The sequence below is a fragment of the Arachis ipaensis genome, chromosome B04 (assembly GCF_000816755.2).
Source record: "Arachis ipaensis cultivar K30076 chromosome B04, Araip1.1, whole genome shotgun sequence".
Taxonomy (NCBI): domain Eukaryota; kingdom Viridiplantae; phylum Streptophyta; class Magnoliopsida; order Fabales; family Fabaceae; genus Arachis; species Arachis ipaensis.
The window spans coordinates 117,333,719-117,348,396 of NC_029788.2; the positions used below are offsets into that span (position 1 = coordinate 117,333,719).

Sequence of the window (14,678 nt, forward strand, 5' to 3'; positions counted from 1 at the left end):
CAAATAGATATACTGGAGATGAATTGAAAAATACAGAGATGGCAGATAATGATCGGAAAAACAGATATAGATCGGCAAATAGATATGCCATAGATGAATTGAAAAATAAAGATGACAGATAATGATCGGAAAAACAGATATAGATCGGCAAATAGATATGCCATAGATGAATTGAAAAATAAAGATGACAGATATTGATCGGAAAAGCAGATATAGATCGGCAAATAGATATACTAGATGAATTGAAAAATATAGATGACAGATATTGATCGGAAAAGCAGATATAGATCGGCAAATAAATATACCAGATGAATTGAAAAATAGAGATGACAGATATTGATTAGAAAAATAGATATAGATCGGCAAATAATTATACTAGAGATGAATTGAAAAATACAGAGATGACAGATAATGATCGGTAAAACAGATATAGATCGGCAAATAGATATACCATAGATGAATTGAAAAATAAAGAGATGACAGATAATGATCGAAAAAACAGATATAGATCGGCAAATAGATATGCCATAGATGAATTAAAAAATAAAGATGACAGATATTGATCGGAAAAGCAGATATAGATCGGCAAATAGATATACCAGATGAATTGAAAAATAGAGATGACAGATATTGATCGAAAAAGCAGATATAGATCGGCAAAAAATATACCAGATGAATTGAAAAATAGAGATGACAGATATTGATCGGAAAAGCAAATATAGATCGGCAAATAGATATAACAGATGAATTGAAAAATAGAGATGACAGATATTGATCGAAAAAATAGATATAGATCGGCAAATAATTATACTAGAGATGATTTGAAAAATAGAGAGATGACAGATAATGATCGAAAAAACAGATATAGATCGGCAAATAAATATACCAGAGATGATTTGAAAAATACAGAGATGACAGATAATGATCGGAAAAATAGATATAGATTGGCCTTTTTCAGGCCTTAATGATTTACTATATGACCTTTGTTTACAAAGGTGCAGGTAAGTTTGAAACCATTGGAAGGAAATGGGACCTATAGAAAGAAGGGTGTTTATTTCGAGGCCCCACAGTGGGCGCCAATTGTTCTTGTATGGATACCTGGAGGGAGAGCTCGGTCTCTGGGAATCGACGCCGAGTTGTTATTTTCGGTGCCGACCTTTGAGCTTTGTGGTAATCCGAGCTTTACTCCAAGAGGATGTCCAATCGCATAGAGCTTTGAGCAAGAAACAGGGGGAGTGTACCTGCAAAGGCTGATTATAGTCAGTATTCTGTATTATTCGAACTTACTGAAGAAAATACTTTACCTTGCTTTATATGATGGACCTTTCGTCTGTTACGCTTTTGGCATTAAGGTCGGTCTTAAAAATGGTGGATAACGTATCCGAGTTGTGTGCCGTTTGATCGTCGGTTATGATAGAAGCATTTATCTAGCCGAGTTATAGCTCATAAATGGACGAGCTATAACGGATGACGCCGAGTTATAGCTTGTAAATAACGATCATATCAAGTCTGATTGTAACGTATAACGCCGAGTTATAACGTAAAGTGCTGAGTTATAGTGCATAATACCGAGTTATTGTATATAATGCCGAATTATGACATCGGATTTGTAACGGCCGTATCAATTATATTTTTATTTTTTGATATAATGGATATATTATTAATAATAAATAGTAATTAATCCCTTATATTTTTAATCAAAGCATTTTGACGATAATTTCTATTTATTGATGTTAATGGTTAATTGTTTTTTCAAAATAAAATGCATTATAATTTTGGGTTATTTCATAATTAACAATAATGCTTGATTATTTCTTCAAAAATAAATTACATTATGATCTTAGGTTATTTCACGATACATAATCACTCTAAATTTTTTTTTTTGGTTAGTAATTAATCCCAAATTGAAAAGATTAGGTTGAATTGTTGAATAGTTCAAGTATAATTGAGGTAGTTAATTTAATTTATTTGTTTATTAATATATTTGATCGAAAGCATGAATGATAAATAAGATAAGAAAATAATTAGAAAAAAATATTAGTAATTACTTAAAATAAATGAAAAAATAAGTTATAGAGTATTATTTTATTTAAATTATTAATACTAGAACAAATTAATAGGTTCTTCTTCGAAATTTTTTTTTGAAATTTGTTTAATGAGATCGTATTTTAATTTTTTACTTTTATCTTTCATATTCATTGATTATATTAATCTTCTATTACAATACATTTTTTATTTATTCCACACATTATTTATTTTACCTTCTTTTACTTCTTTTAATTTTTCTCTTTATTTTATTTTTAATTTTTTATTTTATTTTTATTCCTCATATATAAATTTATTATAATTCATCACATGCATGTTCTTTTTGAATTTAAGTAATTTTTTTAAGTTATATTTTAACATTGATTCTTTATGTTGTTTAGTGTGTTTGTTTTTAATTTTTTAGTTATCTGTAAATATATTTATAAAATTATGATTTTATTTTGTCTAATATTTATTACTGCATTTAGTAGATAAATAACAAAATTTTTATTTATTGTTAAATTGATTGAGTTTGAAGATTTTATTTTTACTTTTATATATTTGTTTATATTGTATGATTTGTATTTGTGTTAATAACATCACGGTTCATACATTTTAATATTTAGGGCAATTTACATAAATAAATTGTTTGCCCTTCAAATTTACGCAATTGCATTCTTTCAAATATGAAGATGCAAATACATTGTTTCATATATCTATAGAAACCGCTACTGGTAGTAGCGGTTTACGTAAACACATAATCCGCTATAGCTAGCCGCGGATTAAATACAAATGGGGGAACACAGAAACTGCTAGAGGCTGTCGCGATTTCTGTTTATTAATGCTTGGCCATAAATCGCTATTGGCAGTAACAGTTTATGTATATTGGGAGACGTGCGTAAACCGCTGGAGGCAGCAGCAGATTAATACAATTTTGGTTAATATTACGAGATAATATAATGATACAAGAAGCATGTAGGATAAAAACAAATGTAATTATTTTAAATAATTTATTTTTGTTTTATTTGGATATTCAATTTTTAATAATAATTTTTATTTATTTATAAATATATTATTTCCTATTTTTATTTTAAAAAATTATAAAATAGTAAATATAAATTTTTTAATTTTATCCTTAATATTTAGTTTTAGTTTTATTCTTGATATTTCAATATGTTTTAGTTATACTACTAGATAAATAACATTAAATTTTTTTTATTTTTTTTAGAAATTGTCCAAACTTATCAATATTTTATAATATGATTTCACAAGTTATAATATGTGATATTAGCCATATATATATATATAAAACAATCATTTGTACCCATGAACTTTACGAACGCTGACAAAAGTACACATTAAAGAAGGAAACTAACGTTGTATCCATCAAAGATGAATTCCGTACGACAAAAGTACCCAAATCCTAAATTTATGTTGACTTTTTAATAAAATTCCAGAATTACCCCATCCTTTATCTTCAACCCCTCCTCTTTTCTTTTCCAAATCTCAAACACCTCCATTGCCACTTTCTTAACCACATTCTATTCTCTACTACTCTACTAACCACCACTGCCGCCATCTTTCCACGCTGACGATGACAAAGACGACAATAAGCAACCAGGCAATCCATCCGTTCCCACGCAACGCTAGATGGAGAAGCTCTGGAAGTGAGACTGAACCGAGATCCAGCGTGCAAGGTCCTGTGGTGCGATTCAACTCCTCCTAGGTCCACTTCAAGCTCATGGACTCCATGAAAAAAGGTCTTATATTTACAACAGTACAAATTACAAATTCATTATATAATTAACGAAGTTGAACTTTCTCACTCTCCCAAATCACCACCATTATGTGCAAGATTTCTGTGTTACTCACATGCGACCCCACCAAAGCGATCTTGTTAAAGTTTCAATTTTTAGCATCCAAAGGTGCTTCTCCTTCTGACATTGTATTGAAAGTGATGGAGGAAGGGTGGTGATGATAATGGCGGTAATGGAGTGTTGATAGGATTTGAGATTGGAGAAGTGATGATGAGAAGTAAAATTAAAAGTTAGAGTGAAGTTGTTGTTTATGACTGTGACAGTGAAAAAGGAGGAAGATGAGGCTGATGGTTGATGACGGTGGCGGTGATGATGGTGTTGGTGAAGGAGGTGGTAAAATTGATGAAAAGAATAAAGAGAGGGTTGAAATTTGTTGAAAGTGGTATTGAGATTAGGATTAGGAAAATGATAATTTGGGATTTTTAGGTATTGAGATTAAGGTTTTTAGGCAATGGAGGTATTTGAGATTTGGGAAAGAAGAGAGGAGAAGTTGAAGATAACGGTGGGGGTAATTCTGAAATTTTATTAAAAAGTCAACATAAATTTAAGATTTGGCTACTTTTGTCGTACGGAATCCATCTTTGATGGATACAACGTTAGTTTCCTTTTTTGATAGGTACTTTTGTCAGCGTTCGTAAAGTTCATGGGTACAAATAGTAGTTTTTCCATATATATATATATATATGAAAAATGTGACTCATTTAGTGTTTAACCACTTATTTTAAATTAATATTGTTATAACAATGATACATATGACTTTATGAGAATAATATAGCTTGAACTTTAGTTATCTAGGAATTTACTAAGTAGCTAGAATAGTTTCACGCCACGAACCAATAAATACTAGCAATTAGAATGATAAAAAAAGACCAGCCAAATGGATATTCGCCGGATTAGTTGCAATTTGGGACTAAATGGGGATCTGTAAAATTTTTACGGGTGGAGGCCTGTCTACGTAAAATAGACTGGGATGGGGACATAGGTACCCTCTTCAAGGGACCCGTTAAATTCACGCGAATATAAAATTTTTTATTTATCCTTATATATATATATATATATATATATATATATATATATATATATATAGTAATAAGCGGTATAAGTTGGTACACTGACTTGACTTCTGTATAACTCTTGCTTATAATGTTTGTGATCAGTGTGGACGACACCATGATAGAAATCCTTGTCGGTTTGGATCGAATATATGCTACAACTGCGATGTAGGGGTGTGCAAGGCCCGGCCCGGCCCGAAGTCGGCCCAGTGACCCGGTCATCATACACAATTAATATTTTGTGTTATTAGTGATGGATGATGACTATTCTTATGTGGAATTTAAGTATTGTAAACCTTAATATTTTGTGTTATTAGTTATTATAAGACTATAAGTTAATGTTTTATGTTTAAAATACATAAGATTTTAGACTAATGTATAATATTCTTATTTATATTGATTTAAATATTTGGTGTTATTAAACAATATTAGTATTGATTATGGTTATGCCTTAATTTTAGAGAAGAGTTGGTTCTTGTTATATTTTTCTAAGTGAATTTTACCATGTCAAATCATGGTTGGAGTCTTGAAAATTTGGATATTTTCACATGCTAGCTTATAAAAAGCTATCAAGGTAATGTAGTGTTAACGGCCCGGTTTTCACCCGGTTTTTACCCGGTATAATCGTGGCCCGAAAGTGTATAGGTTTCATCAGGTCTAGGACCGGGTTCGGGTCTAATAAATAGGGCCGGTATATATTTCGGACCGGGTCTGGGTCATATCAAACCCGGTTTCACCCGGCCCATGCACACCCCTACTGCGATGAACCGGGGCATATAGCGAGAAATTGCCCGAAGAAGTTTATTCAAGAGCCAGTTAGACTGTAACAGTCAGGAAGAGTTTTACAATGATTGCTAAAGATGCTCGTACTCAGACTCCCTGACCTAAAGTCAGTGTTGTGTTAAGACTCGCTTCCTAACTACACTTTACGATTCTGTTGCATTGCATTCTTTTATTTCTTTAACTGTTATATGTAAGTTGAGACGAGATGACGAAACACAACACACCTAAGGACTAGAAAATAAGGTAAGGACCGATTACTCGCACTTGTTTACAGGTAAAGGAAATTTTAAGGACAAAATTTTCTTTTAAGATGGTAGAATGAAACAACTCTAATTTTTGCACACGCGAGTTTTTTTTTTAAAATAACATTTTAAAGCGGTTAGTTTAATTTTGACGAGCCGATTTCGAACTCCGAAATAAAATAGATGGTAATATAATTTTATTATTATCATTCTCATAAAAGCATAAACCGTGGCATATATAAAAGCAAGCCACATAACTATTTTTATTACCTTACTCATCATATAACCTTAGTTGATTGCATGCAAACGGTGAGGAAGAGAGAAGAGTGACCGAGAGAGAAAGAGGGAGAACCGTAATCCTCACCGAACTTTTGGCTTCGATTTTTTGCGATTCGTAATCTCAAAAAAAAATTAATTTGATAAAAATATTTATATTCTCTTCCTCTACGTATTGGCGTCATTTTTGGTTGGTGGAAGTTAATGGTGACGTAACTCCCCTACTCCTTGAGTTCGGCTAACTGAAGTTCTAAGAGGCACAGATGATTTTGGACATTTTCTTCTTCGGCAGCTCGGTCAAAAAGCTTCTCCGAAACTTTGAATATTTTAATTTCGTATGGAGGTAGAGTTTTGGTAAATTCTTAATGATTAAATATGTTTTGAATAGGTGATTTGATGTTGTGACTGATTATCGATTGAGTTTGGTTAAGTTTATATTGAATTTTTGTAATATATTAATGTATTTGTGAAGTTCATGACTTGACTGTGATAAAACCAGCAGGGACAGAATTGTTTTGGGGATTTTTAGGCTGGAATGTCGTTGAGGATCAAGTAAAAAAATTGGTGAGGTTTGAGGGCCGAGAGATAAAATTAAAAGTTACGAAGAATCGATAACTAAAAAACTCGAAAACGGATTAAAATACAAGTAATATTATTTTGAAAGAAAAAGGTTAAGGGTTTCGATTTTGGTATGAGAGAAAGATTAGTAATTAAATTTTATTTTTGAAGGATAACATTATATTTGTATATAAAAATCAAGGTAAAATTTATAATTATATAAGTTTTCAAGTATTTTGGGTAATAAGTAAAATTCAGGGATAAAATGGATATTTTATAAAAGCTTGGGTTATTTTTATAAATATGAAAATAAGTGGGGATTCAAATATAATTTTATAAAATATTGAGGTTAAAAATAGAATATTAAAAAGTTCGTGATTTAGAAAGTAATTAATAAAAGTTTAAAAATAAGATTTTATAAACTAAATTTAATATAGTTTCCTATAATTCTGTATGTGAATGTTTAAACTTTTTGAGACCCGCCATTTTCGTACCAAAATTTTCACGTAAAAAGGAGAAAGTTTTCAAGAAAAATTGATCTCGTGCTAACACGATTACAGACTTAATAATAAGTAATAGTTAAGTCTAAGAAGGTAAGTTAGTAGCGCTCGATTTTCAGTATGATCATGACATACTAGAAGTTGGGTCGTTACACGTAACGGTAAGAAACTCCTATCCCTTGTGAATTTTTCAATTCTATGAAGTTAGGTATTGAATTTGTAAATGCATATGAAATTATATGAATTAGGTTGAATATATGTGAAGTTGATGTCAAATTGGTGAATTTGGAACAAAATTGTGGTGATTGAAGCTTGTTGAGTTGATTTGGAACCCTTAGGAGCTTGTGGATAAGAGGAGAGATTTTGAGGTGCTTCGGGTTTGGGGAGAAAATCAGCTAAGATATGATTTTGATTTCTTCTAGTTAATCTATAATGTTACTTGAAAAAATTGGACTAGTTGTCTGTAGGATAAGTTGGATTGTATGAATAATTGATGTTTAATGATGGTTGATGACAAATATTGAGAATTGTGAAAATTATGAATGGAATTGTTAAATAGATTGAAGATTGTGTGTTGATATGTTTGTGGAAAGATGGGGATGTATATGATGGTGGTTAGGAGTGATAGATATTGAAATTGATGTGATTTGATTGGCTTTTGAATTGAGAATTTGAAAAACTAGAAGTTTTGAACTTTTGGTGAAAACTAAAATTTTAACCAATTTTGATGGGTCATAATTTAGCTTCTGAATTTTCAAATCTTGTGAAATTTATCTTAAATAAACATTGGGTTCGTGAAGTTTATGATCGAAAAACGGACTAAAAATAATTTATAACAAAAAAGCTATGTGCGTTTGAAGTTTGGTGTAAAAAAAACTAATTTCTACAACTTAACAGCTTTTTGAAAGAATTTACATTCATGCGTATGCGGAGATTGTCATGCGTACACGTGATGCATCCACATCTTTAGTGTTTTTCCTTCTTGATTTCACTTTATTTACTAAGAATTTCTGTTGAATAAGCAATGAATTTAAGGTTAGAAAGAACATTAATTTGATTAGTTGAATTTTATTGATGACAAGAAATTTTAGAAGGAAAACAGAAAGAAACAGAACAGAAAAGAGGTGGAGAGCAGAAAACATAAAGCTCCATGTGACAAACAGAAAACTCTCTATGACAAATAGGAGCTTCCCTGGAATCATAAGAAAGGGGCGTGCAACGTGAACACCATCACGTACCACGTTGGGGCATTTCACATATCATGCATACGCATACAGCGTATGTATGCATGACCATCACTTTTCACGTGGTATGTGGGAGATCTCACGTACAATGTAGCAGTCACGCATACTCATGTATTCATGCGTACGCACAACAAGAGAATTTTGGGCGAGCGTACGCATGATGCCTGCGTACGCGCAAGTTGGTTTTCACGTGGTACGTGGAACTCACCACGTACAATGTTGGGGCACATTCATAAGTAACAAATTGAAAAAAATTGGCTCATGTACAACGTAGCCTAGTTCACGTGGTAAGAGCATTCCAAATCAAGAGGTTGCTTCACGTGGTACGTGGGATTTCATACATTTTCCAGGACTTCAATTAAAGACCAACTTTTCTCCAATTTTTCAACCTTTTTAAAAGATCAATCACAAGCCCATGGATGATGGCATTAATTAAAGATTACAAGCAGTTAAAGAGGAGATCTTTTCGGAGAAAAACAATTAGAGAAAAAAATTTTGATTTTGTTTTAGTTTTGATTTGGTTATGAAGTTTGAATTTTGAATTCTGTTTTTCTAGGGTTAGGATATAAGGAAAGAGGGTTCTAACTTCTTCTCTTCTTCGGCAATTTCCACTTTTTGATAATTAAGGATTTCTTTGAAAAACATGAGTAATTAATTCTCTTCGATTAAGATTAGGAGCTCTGTTAGTTTTATAGATTAAGTCATTAACTTTTATACCTCTAATTTAGGGCAAAACACCATAATAAGCCAACATCACTTCAAATTAACGTATATCAGCCAAAATGAAAATCGATTCAGCAATAAGCCAAATCGTATTTTTATGTAATTCGAACCAGGGTAGTTCGAACTGCATTTACTAATAAATCGAACCAGGCTAGCTCGAATTAGCAAGAAAGAGTTGAAGGTAAATCGAACCAGGCTGGTTCGAACTAGCATTGCATGTAATTCGAACCAAGCCAGTTCGAATTATGGGTTAGTTAGGTCATCAAGTAATTCGAACCACACTGGTTCGAATTACACTTAAGCTGGGTTCTTAGTAATTCGAACCACCCTGGTTCGAATTACTAGTGATTGGGCTATATAAGGAGTTCGAATCAGCCTCATTTGAACCATTCTCAGCTTCCCCTACCCCACCAAATCTCAGAGAAAACGACCCAGATTCTCTCCGACAGACACCTGAACGGAATACTCTGCTGATGGAGGACGATCCGGCACGGTTATATCGCTTGGACGGAGTCGCCCATATAGCTGGGGTCATCAACGAGGAGGTTAGTACGGAAATAACTTTGTTATACCGGTACATGTGAGTTAGTGGTTTTTCATGCTGGTTAGATGGTGGTTTAGTTGGTGGTTTATGTTAGTGGTTTATGTTAGTGGTTTATGTTAGTGGTTTCTGTTAATGGTTTATGTTAGTGGTTTATATTAGTGGTTTCTGTTAGTGGTTTATGTTAGTGGTTTATCTTAGTGGTTTATGTTAGTGGTTTATGTTAGTGGTTTCTGTTAATGGTTTATGTTAGTGGTTTATGTTAGTGGTTTCTGTTAGTGGTTTATGTTAGTGATTTATGTTGGTGGTTTATCTTAGTGGTTTATGTATGTGGTTTATGTTAGTGGTTTACGTTAACGGTTTATGTTAGTGGTTTATGTTAGTGGTTTATATTAGCGGTTTAGTTGTGGTTGTTTAATGTTAGATCTTTCATGTCAGTGGTTTATGCTGGTTTCTTATATTAGTTGTTTATATGCAAGTGGCTCTCGTTCATGGATTTTGAAGCGCTTATATTTAGTACGATTTTTTGGTTACTCAATTATCGTGTTGATTATGTTTGTCACTGGTAATTTAGTTGGTTCTAATGATGCGGTTCATTTCTTCCGCAGCCTCAGCGATGCATCAGGAGCATGCGGCGGCAGCAGGGCATGCTCCTCGATGACAGATACGTTCCGTACCTGCAGATGGCAAGTCTTTACCATCTTGCAATAAGACCTGTGCATGATGCAGGTGGTCAGGTTACATCCCTTCCAGTAGCGAGAAGGGTCCTAGAGTTCAGATGTGGAGGCTCTGGATAGACCGGTTGCAGGATAGAGAGGTCAGTATGTTACTTAATAAGTTTCTTTATTTAACCACGCTTTACGAGTTGGGTTCATGAGTTGCCCTGACACTGTATAGTTCTTGGTGCAGTTTATCTGGATGCCATACAGCAGCCCCGACGTACTTCAGGTCGTCCATCCCGAGGTCTTGGAGCCTCGGCATATGGTGATGTGGCGGTCTGTTACATCGCTTATCTACTTTGCCGTCATAGAGTGGCATCAGATAGACAGGGTTCTTCCGCAGTTTGGAGGGGTGCAGCCCCGTCCACATCCCGCCCTGAACATCGACTTTCTGATGTCGAAGGACGGCAGAGGCGGCGATCGATGGTTCCCGTCCCATTTGCAGAAGTGGCATCTCTATTGGGAGTCCCGTACGGATAGCGTGCTGAGGTTCGATGTTGTTGCTGACCCTGGTCCGTCGCATCAGTTCTTGGAGTGGTGGAGTCAACACGGGAAGAGGTTCTTGTCTCCGGATCCGCAGTTGGGGGATCCGAGAGCCGTTGTTATTCCTGTTGAGGCCTCACAGCGGGGAGCTGGGCGAGTTCCTGAGATGGATCGTCCTGACGACGTGCCGGACAGGCGGCAGGTTGATAGGAGTGCTCGCGTGGGCACACGGCGTAGCCAGCGTGACTGGGGGTGGCTTCAGCGTGCTATGGAGGATGATGACGAGGCCGGCCCCGCTGCGGGTCGACGACGACGCCATCCTGGTAGAGGTAGAGGGCGTGCTGCGGTTCATGCCGCTGCACCTGACCCTGAGGACGATGACGATGATCAGCATGGGCCTGAGGGCGGGGATGGTCCAGGGGCGGATGCAGTGGCTGGTGTTAGTACCCAGGATGGGGTGCACGGAGGTGAGTGGTATGGCTCAGGGATGGGTGACGGGGCTGAGCCTAGTGACGCTGGACTTGCTTTGGGACCTTTTGGACATTACTTCGTTGGAGTACCCACCGACGACTAGCCTCAGCGGGACGGTACACCATGGGTTATTCCCGGATCACAGTGGCAGGACTTCCTTGGCGCAGATACGCTTGATGCGGACTTTGGGAGTCCACGGTTTCTAGAGGAGATTACGGCTATCATGCAGGAGGACTCGCCGGGCAGGAGGCGTGCTCAGACCCCCGGCACGCAGGCACCCTTAGATGTTGATCTGAACGAGCCTGCTATGACAACTGTTGGTGACCAATTTGGTTTGGGAGGCACCCCACCTTCCGCCTACACCGCTGCATCACAGTCTGTCGCCGGGCCGTCTGCCGCACCTGTCCATTTTACGCCACCCGCACAGCCTGCCCCGCATGAGGATGCAGATGAGATAGAGGATGAGGAGTCGTTTATCCGCAGAGGTCAGAGGCCACGGGTACCCCGTCGTTGTGGGACAGGCTCCCACTTGTTTAGATGATTTACTTTTCATGTATTTTGGACGTTAGGGTTCATTCATGTACCTGACCCGTGTGGATTACTGTTGTTACTTTAGAGCTGTTTTTCATTGTTGTTTCTTCATCTTATTGTACTTCAAAATCTGGTATTTACCTAGTGGATTAGTGGATATGTATTATCATTGAACTATATAACACTTTAGTTATCAACTTTTGCATTTATGAGATTTCTAGCTATACTCAAATTCAGAAACAACTTTTTTACTACTAGAAGGTAAAAAGATCAATAGATTACATAAGTCCTCTAACATAACAAGTAACAGGAAAAATAAAAATCAATGAGCACTAACATTGACAACATCGCTACTACTGCCCCCCCGTGTGAGACGATCCTCCAAGCTGTGGGCAACCCCGCCGGGTGTGTCCGGGTTGGCGACAAAGGCCACACCTCTTTGGTCGGTTCGGATCTGCCTCGTCCATATTCGTCCGTATCCTAGTGGATCTCGGATGAAGACTCTGCATTCTCACCTTCTACTAGTGCGAATGCAACAGGTAGAATGTTGGAGTTCCCGTCCTGTGCAATCGCGATGAGCAAGGTACCCCCGTACTTCCCATACAGATGAGTGCCGTCAATGCTAACTAGGGGCTTGCAATGCCAAAATTCCTGGATGAGTGGTGGAAACGTCCAGAAAAGTCTGTGGAAATAAGCTTGAGACTCGTCTACTTGTCCACTAACTCGAACGGGGCTCGTCCGTAGGATTGCTACAGTACCGGGCATCGTCAACTGGACTCCCAAAACCCACCTGGGGAGCTCGTTGTATGACTCATCCTAGTCACCGTATACGAGGGCAATTGCCTTCTGCTTCGCCATCCAGACCCTCCTGTAAGTCGGCCTAAACCCGAAGTGTGCTGCCGTGGCATTTAGGAGCACCTTGATGCTGACGGATGCATCAGCCCTAACCATTGGCATAATGAACGCCGAAATCACATGATAATCCAAGCTCCTGTGGTCACTCGAGATGGAGGTCGCAAGACAAGTGTGAGGTCCATTGTACCGTTTGACCTCCCAAATGCCCTTGCGCTGCCGCAGACTCAGTCGTATCAACCATGTGCACCCATTCCCAAACTCAGAACACTTGCCCACATAACGGCGATGATCAGACTCCACAACCTTGTACTGTACCCCTCGCCGGATGCTGTAAGTCTTCACACTTAACAGGGCCTCATCTTTATCCTGAAATTGCTGACCAACCTAGAACTCTGTCAAACCAACAGTCCCTTCAGCATCTCTAGCTCCGAATCCAACAGTGTGCCCTGAAACACCCTCTTGCCTCATGGCATCCAGGTCCAAAGAGGATAAATGTGGTGGATACTGCTGTGTGCCAGAACTAGAACCACCAACCGCCAATGCAGGCTCAGTCGCTCCAACCTCGTCGCCGCTGTCATCCTCAATCATATCCGGCTCGACGTCGTCCTCCTCTACATCACCCAACACTCCGTCTCCGACGCCAACCGGTGGAACTCCCTGTAAAGCGTTCGGCAGAATATCAACTGATCCTACCACGTCGCCTACTCCATCATTGAGATCAACAACAAAAGACGGGGAGGCGACTGGTTGGACCGCTGGCTCGTACACAGGGACGGACGAAGAAGCAACGGCAGGCCTAGAACTGGAACCGGCTGCCGCGGCTTCAGTGGTGGCATTCCGGTTCGAACCCCCTGAGCTGGATACCACATCAACCAGCTTTGCCAACAACTCTGGTGTCCTCACCTCGGGAAACTGCCTCCGACATAGAAACATGACTTGGAGGTCCTCATCACTACCAATCGTGAAGCAATCATACTTCATGGTATCCTGCAAGACAGTGATTGGAATGCGGTAGAAAAACTTCTTCACTCGCTTCGCACCTTCCAGACCAAGTTTCATCAGCACAGATCTAACAAGGTCATCATAGCTCGTCGTTGGATTCACGACAATACAGAGAGGATCCTTATCTGTGAACTTCACACCGGAGCGAGTTTTCCTCTTAATGGATCCTCTGTGGTGAACCAAAACCACAAAACTCTCCTCACTAGCCATCTAACACCCTCTATGAGAGCAACTCACGTTTACAACTATATATATACTGCACTGTCTACCACTAAATCGAACCGGACTGGTTCGAATTCGGTTTCTGTAATTCGAACCAGCTTGGTTCGAATTACTTGATGCAGCGTCTCCCCTTATAATTCGAACCAGCTTGGTTCGAATTATGTGCTGCAGTTTCTTCCCCTCTAATTCGAACCACCCTGGTTCGATTTACTTGAATCAACTTCTCTCCATATAATTCGAACCACCCTGGTTCGAATTACTCATTAATAGAGTTCGAACCATGCTGGTTCGAATTATATAAATATAGGGTTTGGCTCATTGCTGAAACGAATTTCACTTTGGCTCATTTAGGTAATTTGCAACTTCCCTTGGTTTATTCTAGTTTTTTGCCCTCTAATTTATGCAATTAATTTTTCTTTAAAAAAAATTTCGTTCTTCGTCTTAAAGAGTTTGAAGGTATTGGAAAACAATTTTTTCCTATATAAAAATATAATAATGATTGGTTATTTTTGTCATATTTTTAAATTATTAAGGAATTATTTTATCAATAACATCTTTTAAACATTTTTCTGTGAATCTTTCAAATGCTAAACTGATAATTAACATTAGTTTTATACTTGAATGTCAATAATTT

At 37.3% G+C, this 14,678-nt stretch overlaps 1 protein-coding gene across 1 annotated transcript in view; it reads left to right on the top strand.

Moving 5' to 3' along the window:
• The window catches only part of LOC107637074 ((+)-neomenthol dehydrogenase), a 2,534-nt gene continuing 1,607 nt past the window's right edge, over positions 13,752 to 14,678 (top strand). The window contains exon 1 of the mRNA XM_016340526.1: positions 13,752 to 13,831. Coding sequence (XP_016196012.1) covers positions 13,752 to 13,831 — 80 coding nt within the window. The remainder of the gene's footprint in view (positions 13,832 to 14,678) is intronic.